General features: G+C 45.9%; 1 protein-coding gene across 2 annotated transcripts in view; it reads right to left on the bottom strand.

Moving 5' to 3' along the window:
- Positions 1-287: 287 nt before the first annotated feature.
- The window catches only part of LOC119464990 (uncharacterized), a 186,723-nt gene continuing 176,762 nt past the window's right edge, over positions 288-10,248 (bottom strand). For both annotated transcript variants that reach the window (XM_049655721.1, XM_037725840.2), the window contains exons 3-4: positions 1,639-1,721; positions 288-481 (exon numbers count right to left, since the gene is read on the bottom strand). In XM_049655721.1, the coding sequence (XP_049511678.1) occupies positions 303-481; positions 1,639-1,721 (262 nt within the window). In that variant the 3' untranslated portion in view covers positions 288-302. The remainder of the gene's footprint in view (positions 482-1,638; positions 1,722-10,248) is intronic.

Here is a 10,248-nt window from a genome sequence, read left to right as displayed (position 1 = left end):
CTGCTCTACTGTTTAATGCCATTAGTCAACTGAAGGCAAGAACTGGCCCCCGGGCTATAAAATTACTTAGCACATTCATCCTATATGTAACATTCAAGAACCGGCAGGCATGTAGGTCGAGATGCCAATGCAATAAGCATGAACGACGTCTCAGGACACACGCACAGAAAGCTGATTTCATTGGTTGACAGAGGAAGCTTTTTTTTCACTGCTCTGTGAGGGCCGATGCAGCCAGATTTTATAAATTATCTGCTAAGCTGCTAAGTTATCCACGCAAGCATCCATGCACCATGTCATCAAACTTATTTTTCCTTGTATCTCAAATGAACGAATTGCGAGGGCGAAACCACCACCAGGGAGGTGTAATGCACCACAATGTTCCTGTACTTGCCTTTGGCATCATTACCAGTTTCTCGCACCAAGACAAAACATGTGCGTCGTTCATCCATGGTCACAATCTTGTGATTCATTGATTTTTCCACTGCAGTGTTCACAAGGAAATAAACCGGGAGGAAGAGAGAATATTACGAAAAAAAAAGGCGGGCAACACAATATAATGTCTAGAAATATATTATAGCAAACCAAATATTCACACGCATAAATTACAATGACATCACCTAACACAAATGTAGTTTTAATCGCATAACTGGGCGTTGTTTTCAGCCTAGATCGTGGCACTTTTCTTTTGAAAGATTGCTGCAGGTCCCAGCAAAACTGTAGGTACTAAGAGGTTGAAAAATAGCGCAACTACAGGTTTATTCCGTTGGTACGACAAAGTAATTGGAAATTTATACTGATGTGTTATTAGCTGTTTATTTCTAGCTGCCATCGCGAAAACCTCAATAGGCTTTAGAACTGCTGACAGATGTATTGATGTGTACAAATTATTGCTTTCGCGCACTCCGCCAGAAATGCTCAGGAACCATGGTATCCGAAAAAAAATAACAGTACATTTCTGAGGAATTTGTAACCGTAGCCCGTGAAACCTTGCAATTATATATTTTTTGCATGGGCCTTGTAAAGGCTCGAAAACCAAATTCCATGCGGCGTTCCGAGACTGGGGAAGTACTCGTCTCCTTCAGGACCAGCGGTTCGTAATTTCTTGTGGTTTATAGTGTACATTCAAGTGTAGAAGGATGTTTATAATATGTTGGTTTAACGATAAATGTTATCGTTCTGAGACGAGCGATTTCCTGAATGATTTATCAATAACGAAATCGCATTAATCATTGACAAGGTAATCACAAAAAATATGCGTTGTAATGCATTGTAAAAATGTGGGTTCCATATTTTTAGAAGGTCCCTCATTTTTGAAAATCATATATTAATTCTCCGAGGAGTTGCACAGATGAAATACAATGCTTTCTATATGTGAAGGAAAAATTACCTGTTTCAAATCTATATTATACTGTGTCTTAATCGATTGCGTGCTAGGTAAGGCTAATCTGAATATCTAGATATTCGTCTCTAAACGAATGTGGATGAATCAGTACTGCTTATAATAAATATATAGCTGCTTATTGCCACTAAATACTGCGTCTTGTAAGCACTACGATATATGGATATTATAATAGCAACAAAATATCATTTTATTGGGCCGGAAATCTATTAAATATGACGTTAAGAAATTAACCTTACTTGGGTCTTCTTGGTAAAATGCTGCATTTGGTTCTGGGTGTTCACCAGTTTGGTTGGCGATCACGATGACAGTGTAGTTAATGCTGTAAAGTAATAAAAATTGTTTTGGTAAATTGAAGAAAACAAAACTGATATAAATGGTAAACTTGTCGGTAATGCAGTTCCACTCAACGTGAAAGCTGGCGAAGTGTGGAGCAGTGATTCACCGGTGTTTCCCTTGGGCTTTCATTGTGTTTATCTTGTTTTATCCTTTTTTTATCTTGCGTTTAGCAATCTATCATCCGTTTTGAAACCTGTGCTAAGGCACAACTGGTGGGAAACCGCCAAGCACATGGAGCTAAACCACCACGCACACGGAGCCAAAGCTTTGCTGATGTTGGAAGCGATTTTCATGAGTTTCTGTTAATCAGTGCTCTTAATGCTTGATTATTCCTGTCTTTTAAATTATTATGAATCATGTTACTTTATTTTGAACCAGTTTTGATCAATTCTGCACATGTTTTGACCCTAGTTTGAGGACTTTTTCTTGAGCGTGATCACTCGGTAGAAGCCGACAACCCTGCGCCTAAAGTGCTCCGCCCTTAAAATTATTCCTTGCTTTGCGAAGTACCTGCCTATACGAGGTCTGATAGAAAAGTATCCGACCTTTGGCCGAAGAAAAAAACTGGCATAACTGGAGCTTTGGAAACCTAATCACCCTCAAAGTGAAGGATCCTCCTTGGGACTCCACACACTTCTCCCAGCGGTGCTGCCATTGTTGGAAGCATTCCGAGAAGGCCTCTTTTGGAATGGAGTTTAGCTCAGCTGTCGTTGCAGCCATAATGTCCTCTCTTGTCTGAAATCGCGCTACTTTCAATGGCCTCTTGATTTTGGGAAACAGCCAGACGTCGCAGGGGGCCATATCAGGAGAATAAGGAGCCTGTTGAACTACAGGAGTCTGGTTTTTCGCCAAAAAAGTCTGAATGAAGTACGAGGAATGTTCAGGAGCATTGTCGTGATGGACGCGCCCATTTCCTGTTGACCACAACTCCGGTCTCTTGCGCCGCACAACATCACGTAGGCGACGCATGCAGGACATCCCTGTAGTACTCTTTGGTGATTGTTTGACCCTGTGGTACGTACTCGTGGTGTATCACACCGCGGGAGTCAAAGAAAGCAGTCAGCATCACTTTGACATCGCTGCGCACTTGGCGGGCCTTCTTTGGTCTTGGTCACGGGGAATGCTTCCACTGTGACGACTGGGATTTGGTTTCCGGGTAGTACCCGCACACCCAAGACTCGTCACCAGTGATTATGGTGTTCATGAAGTCAGGGTCACTGTTGGTGGAATCCAGCATGTCCTGTGAGACTTCAACACCAAATTGCTTTTGCTCCACCGTGAGCAGCTTCGGCACGAATTTCGCCGTAACTCTCTTTATGGCCAAATCTTCGGTCATAATGGAATGTGCAGAAAAAGTGCTGATGCCGACCTCTTCCGCAATATCTCGGATAGTCACACGACGGTCCCGCCTCACCACAGCGTTCACTTCGGAAATGACCTGGTCATTTCGGCATGTTGATGGCCGACCGGAGCGTGGCTCGCTCTCCACCGATGGGCAGCCGTCTTTAAATTGGTTGTACCACTCCTCAATCTGTGTGCTGCTCATAGCATCGTCACCGAAAGCCGTCTGAATCTTCTGAATGGTTTCCACTTGGCCGTCGCCCAGTTTCTGGCAAAATGTGATGCAGTATAGCGCTGCTCCAGTCGCTCTGTCATTTTCCTTGCAATAAAAAAACCAACGAGAGCACTGCGCACTACCTCACTCAAACACTGCGTCCCAGCGACTGACGCTGCCGGCAGGCGGGAAAAGATTCGCGCATGCGCACGAAGGTTCAAGGTCGGCTGATGCAAGCGCGCTTGTTTCCATAAATCAGGTGTTCGAAAAAAAAAATAAGATCGGATACTTTTCTAACAGACCTCGTGTGCTCTATCTAGACATCGAGAGCGACCGATGACGAGCATTCAAAAAACGTTAGAAGGACGTTATCTACGGCATTTACTTTTGTTTTGTTTCCGAGTTCATGCAGAACTCACTACCTAGTGTGCGATAGCTTATGCTCGCGGTGGCGTCACCATGGCTAATGCGAGAGGGTGTGCTTAGTAGTGCCTGCAAAAATGCAAACTTTAAATGCGGGGGCTAGCAAAAAGTTCAAATGCTTAGACAAAAATGACATGGCCAAACATGAGTCTCATGAGGGAGAATGTGTTTGACTTGGTGAGGGTGGTTTGCCATAGGTTACCGAATAGCGATGAAACAAGCGGCATGCTTTTTGGCAGCTTCGCAATGTGTGACCTCATATGTTAACGCAGGGAGCCATTTGGAAGAAGCGCATTTAACTTTTGCTGTGGTCTAAGTGTGGTAGTTCTATCGATGACATCGAAAGATGGAGCAATTTATGAAAACGATCTCACAAATCGTTTGCTGCACTGTCGAATGTACGACGCGCACACATGAATATCCTTGCGCATCGGAATATGGTTCCGGGCGTAACTGCCTGATTATTAGCGGGATTAGATAGTTTTGTTTTCCGTACATGGTACGTTACAGCGATATGTGACACGTTAGGGCCTTTGCGCATGTACATCATACACCACGAATTACTGCGGCGGTGAGGAGACGATGCGGCGCGGATGAGCCTATCTCGATCGATGTTACCCATTCCCATTGGCTGAGGAGTTCTGCATCTTCCACAGTGCTGCAAACGACTTGTGAGATGGAGTGCAGCTACAGTTACAGGTGCTTGAATGTTGTGAATGTGCTTATCCAGTTTGAGACTACTGAGCTCATTCTGATGCTCCTTTAACTGAACATTGCAATGATGAGGTTCAGATGCATGGACCGTTTTCTGTAATAGTGTCATTGCCATGAACAAAGTGATACTGTCTTATGGGCTATGAGATGTCTGCAGATCATATAGTCATGTGCGAAAAGTCTGCATTTATTTCTCATTTTACATGGGAGTCACGTCTGCAGAAAACCAAACACGTGAGTTGAGCTCATGGCACGAAAACTAGCTGCTTCCATAAGTAAATGCACCATTGCATCTCGCTATATTCATGCTTGGAAGCCGACAACCTTAAAAATGTAACTAGATTCCACAGATTGGTCCTAATATAAACACATTTATTGACTCCAGGTGGTCATAGTAGACTGTCAATTTGCTTGCATGCTTGTCAAATAATGGAACTGCCTTTTTAAATTGACGTACTGCAGTGCGCACATTGTCCTTTCACTCGCTACAGTATTGCTTACTTGTGGTCGTTGAAACACCCACTACTACAGACTAGGATAGGATAGGAATAAACTTTATTTCTCCGGCGATGAACCCCTGGCAGCCTAGCCCTGGGCACCAACAGCCATAACTATGGGAGTACACACTAGAAAACTCTCAAACTCTGCGTAGCGCAGAAAATATCACACAAATTACCAGACGCGCATGTTTCACGACAGCTCAGTAGATAGTGCTTCCGGGTAGCAGCTGCACATTGCTACAGGATGGCTGTTTAGATTCCTATTGACAGTGGTGATTAAAGCGTTCTTTATTTTTGCCAGGTGTAAGTGAATTTGAGAATGTGAGGAGTTGTTTGTTCTAATTCGGGAAAGTGTTGGAGACAGTATGCGCTGACAGGTGAGAAGTGTTTCGACCCCAAGTGTTGGAGTGCATTTGGAATGTGTCTTGGCGACACGACGTCACCTGCCATTCGTAAGGAAAAGCTGATTATTACATATGCGAGAGCCTTAAAAATAAAACACAGCGTAGCTAACATTTAACAGGTAAGAAAGCGTGACCATGTTTTTTTTTTTTTTTTTTTGCTCAGGCGACCTGCGCATCATGTTTTCAAGAATTCTGCTCGGCCTCCATCTTGTTTGAGAAGCAAAGTATAGCATGCGTCGTTTTTGACTTCGATGCTGCATCGTAATTCCGTCTTCTTTCCCTGCTTCGTCAAAATTGGAACAAGGGTTAGGAAAGCTGCTGCCAGCTTAGCTGCGTATTTAGCCGTCTACTGTTACGGCTCAATATGGCAAAGGGCATTCCTTAGGTGCTTCCCACGAGGCAGCCCTTTCATCAGCGCCCCGCCCATACGGCGACGGGGCCCGACATATAGTGTGTCGTGCAAATAAAGGAGCTCAGTTCAAGGCGACAACAACCACCGCCCTCCGTGGAAGCGGTAACGACCGCGAAGGCGTCTCCTGACCATGACAAGCTGACCGTCACCAGGAGCCACTAATTGATGCAAGCAGCCAACGTTGAGGACTTCCGTGGCAGCTGCGTCGACTTGGGTTTCCCAGGTTGCCACGCGGTTGCCTCGTATGCGGGGGCGCTCACGCAACATTGGAGGCGGAGTCCCGCGAAACGGTGCAACGTCATGGGTGGGATTTTGCAAACAATTCGACCATTTTAATTGGCCGAGACAGTAATCAGCTTACCTAGTCTAGTCACATAGGGAAGACGACTGTTTTAAAAGCGGACACCTTTGATGCAGTGAATGTGTCCTGGCGTGTCCTGATGTGTGCTCAGACATGTAATGAGCTCAGACATTCAAAGTGCTCCTACATGGAGTGGGCTTCCATATCTGGAGCCAGTGTATATTTACATTATTATGCAAACTAAATAATTTTTTTCTCTTGCTCCTACTCCCGGATGTGATCATCCCTATTGCTGGAGGATTCAAGGCATATACGCTAGCCCTAGCCGCAACACTACGGCGAGCAATTGGAAAACAGTTGTCTTACCATTGCTAGGATACCAAGGATACGTCGCTACGAAAAGGATGCAGAATTAACGTAGGCCTTGTTTCGAGCTTCGAACGACTGTCTCAGTAAGAGTTGTTCCACTCAGTATGGGGCATGACCGTTGCTCAATTGATGTGCTATATTTGTTCGTAAGGGCTTCTTTGAAGAATTAGCGACACTGTGTCCTTTTTTCAAACGCCAACGGCTTCTCAAGCAATGTGAAAAAAAATCAAACAGCGTAATTTACATGAAAGAAGAAAGAAAATAAACAAAGACTGTTTTTTCGCCTTACCTCTATACACCAACTAGCCAAAATGTGAGCTCTCGAAAACGGTTTGTCAAGATTGTGTGAAAATTATAAGCAGGACTGTTGTAAAGAAATCGATAGTGCCTCCCACTATAGATAAGTAATGATGAGGTAACGGCAAGGCGCTGTTGATTATTGAGTGACGTACGCGTTCAACAGTATTTTGCATTTCAGACAGGCCGTTATGGACGCACTTAGTACACGTTTCATATTGCAGTTAAGTAGACGTAAACACTGACGTAAAATAGGGATTCAGGATGCTACATTACTCATTCTGAACTGAGTGAACATCTTGGCTACAATGAGTGTAATCGGCTTTCGCAGTTCGTCGATGATCAAATATTGAAATGCTGTAAGCTAACAAATAAATTAGGTCGGTTTTATTATACTTACTTGCAACAAAACTGATCACCGAATTTCTGGGCCACCACATGAGAAAAGAAGAAGACCCCTAAAGATTTTTAACTTGACAAGCTCCTGAATGAGAGTCACTAGCATGCCTAATATACATGCTTCTTCGCCAGATGTATCTAGTATAATAACCCGCTGATGTCGCATTTTTACAGAATATCAATTTGCGTGAGTATTGGGTCCTTGCGATCAGCCCAAGAACGTAGCTAAGCAGCCCGAACAATATGGCACCCAACTCTTCTACGTGTAGTCAGACGACAGATGTTGCCACTCGAACTTTTTATATGGTTAGGATAGTGAAAAGTTTTGAAATACACTTCGCGAAAATAAAATAAATATTTGGTGAAAGAGCTGTGGGTCAATGTCACAAGCTCATCTCAATTGTGAAATAGCGACAGAAGTGCAAAGATACGTATCTTTACGTTTCAGTAGAGGCTGTGAGCAGCATTTAAAGGGGCCCTGAACCACACGTCGGGCTTGGTGGAAAAACTTCGCCCGTGGATAGCATACGCTGCTGTCGACATCTCATTCACATTTTGCAGCCGTGCGCGCACGAAGTCACCTTTCTCTCAAGTGCTCTCTTTTCAACAGAAGTCAGCTCCTCACTCTTTTCTGCACGCTTTCTTTCGTAATATAGCAGATTTCCATACGCGACTGCTATATAAGCCTATAGCTGACATCAGAAGGCTGTTTGAATCAGTGCTATTCTTCCAACTGTTACTGTGCATATTTATTGAGGAAGTTTAATAAACAGGCTGAAGTAAGCGATAATCTGCTTTCGAATTTATATAACAATTACTTTCGAAACAAGCCCACTACCGTCTTCTTAATTCCTACGCGGCCTCCGGCGTAGGAATAGAACTTTGGCCAACCTGCTTATCGGTGTCGTTGCCGTCGGGTAGCGCTAATTTCGACTAGCTTTGAACGCTCAACTAGCCTCGAACCACGCGAGACTAAAGGTCCGACCACACGCACACTTACCCACGTGCACTCACTCCTGGCCACTCCTGGATAGACGCCTTGGCAGACTTTTGAAAGCGCTTCAAAATGCGCAAGTTGGATGTGACTACTATCCGTCGCTCAAGCTGCTGAAGGACAAAGCCGGTCTGCACCACGTATAACGGCAAGACTGGAGCATATGAGCGCGAGAGGACACAACGCTGCGCAACGCACAACAGTTACCTGTAGCTGCGGTCTTCTACGTAGCGTAGGTACCGCGGCCGCCACGGGGTGGCACTACCAGTCTACTGGCTAAGCGGACTGTGACTCGCTGAAGACAACCGCGTTTGGCTTACATTTGGCATGTCGTAGGCGCCAAAATCGGAAGTAGTGGCGTCTATGTTAACAACCAAAATCAAAGTTGAACTGCGCGCCACGTTGACGTTCAGTAGGCGGAGCATTGTGGCACGCCCTACTCCTCCGTAGCCTTCGCAGCGCAAGACATTGACGAAGGAGCGGAAGTACCACGATGGGCGTGTTTGATTGCCAATAACTCGACTTCCACTGAACGCATTGAAGTACTTTTTGCGGCAAGGTATTTCTTAAATACCCTATTTTAACATGAAGTGTATTGCTTCACTTCGATAAAAAAAGTCGCAGTTTCTCCTCTAAACGCAAAGCATCGACTCTGGTGGAAAATTAGTAGACAGCTATACGAAGTAAGGATATTAGTTTTATCGGCCATATAAACTTGCAAACATTCGCTAACTAAATTAACAAGCACGGTGTCACGCGCGTACAGGAAAACGTGAACACATCTCACTTGATGACCGCGGAAACTCGCTGCCAATACTCAGGAGTGAGGAAGCGAGGCAGCAGCAGCAGCGAGGAAATTCACCTTCGTGCTGCCTCTCGCTTCAACGCGAACTAAGCGTCGAAAGCACAGCGCATGCGAAGCTACCACCACTCGGCGCACTTTGTCCACATCGCAAAGCCTGTTGCAGATGATGCCCGCACGACCGAGCACTTTGTTCACATCGCAGAACGATTTGAAGGCACGGCGTCCACGCGGCCATGCCGTACGCTGCAGTCACCGGAGTTGAACGCCCCCCACCGTCGCTCCCCCCCCCCCCCCGGTGCCTTTCGCCTGACGGAAGACGGCGCGTTTCCGCCTGTCTTTCCTCCCTTGCGCGCGCAATATTGAGCCGCGATCGTCGGCTCTCCCTCGCAAGCTTTCACTATCACATACAGGATACGGCGCGAGGCGCCGATGTTATCGTACTGGGATTTTATGCGGAACATTGTTGCGACGACTACGATGAAAGCCGAAATGTGCCTTGAGTGTCCTATAATTGCTATCGCAATAAAATATATGGTCCAGGGCCCCTTTCAAGAAATGCATGTTTTTGGACAATAAATGATTCCAAAGTAAAAGTCATAAGTGAATATTATGTATTAGTTAACATAAGTAAGGTTATCCTTTTAAATAAATTTTTTCACGGCTCCAACGCACAATCTCCCAACTCACACACCTCGTGAGTAGCCAATCGACGCAGTGGCCTCAAGGAGCAAGACACCCTGAGAGTCGTTCAAGCTCTACTGACCAGCAGAATAACGTACGCAACCCCGTACCTAGCTCTCAAGAATTGCGAAGTCGACAAGCTCAATGTCATCATCCGCAAAGCTACGAAGCTCGCCATGGGTATTGAACCTGTGGCATCTACCACCCGACTTCTCAAAATGGGTGCTCATAACACCTGGAAAGAGCTGGTGGAAGCCCAGAAAACCAGCCAACTCGAGAGGCTAAAGCTCACGCCGACGGACAGATCGGTCCTTGCGCGCCTCGGCTACGGAGAACGCTACATCTCCGACGCGGACCGCGAGGTCAAGATACCGCCATGCTTAAGAGAATCCCTGAGCATCGACAAACTACCGCGCAACATGCATCCCCAGCATCATCGGGGACGCCGGCTCGCTCGAGTCGACGCCATCCGAAGACGCCACAAGCACGATCCAGATGCTCGCTACGTAGATACGTCCAAATACCCGGGAAAAACCGCTTACGCCCTGAGTGTGGTTGACTCGAGAGGCAAAGAACTGGCATCCGCCACAGTCAGGGTGCGGAACTCGGAGACGGCGGAAGAAGCGGCGATCGCCCTCGCCACCACCACGAGCACG

Source organism: Dermacentor silvarum, chromosome 9 (genome assembly GCF_013339745.2).
Source record: "Dermacentor silvarum isolate Dsil-2018 chromosome 9, BIME_Dsil_1.4, whole genome shotgun sequence".
In the NCBI taxonomy this organism is placed as follows: Eukaryota; Metazoa; Arthropoda; class Arachnida; order Ixodida; family Ixodidae; genus Dermacentor; species Dermacentor silvarum.
Note: the sequence above shows the minus strand (reverse complement) of the source record. Positions and strands in the feature narration are given on the sequence as shown.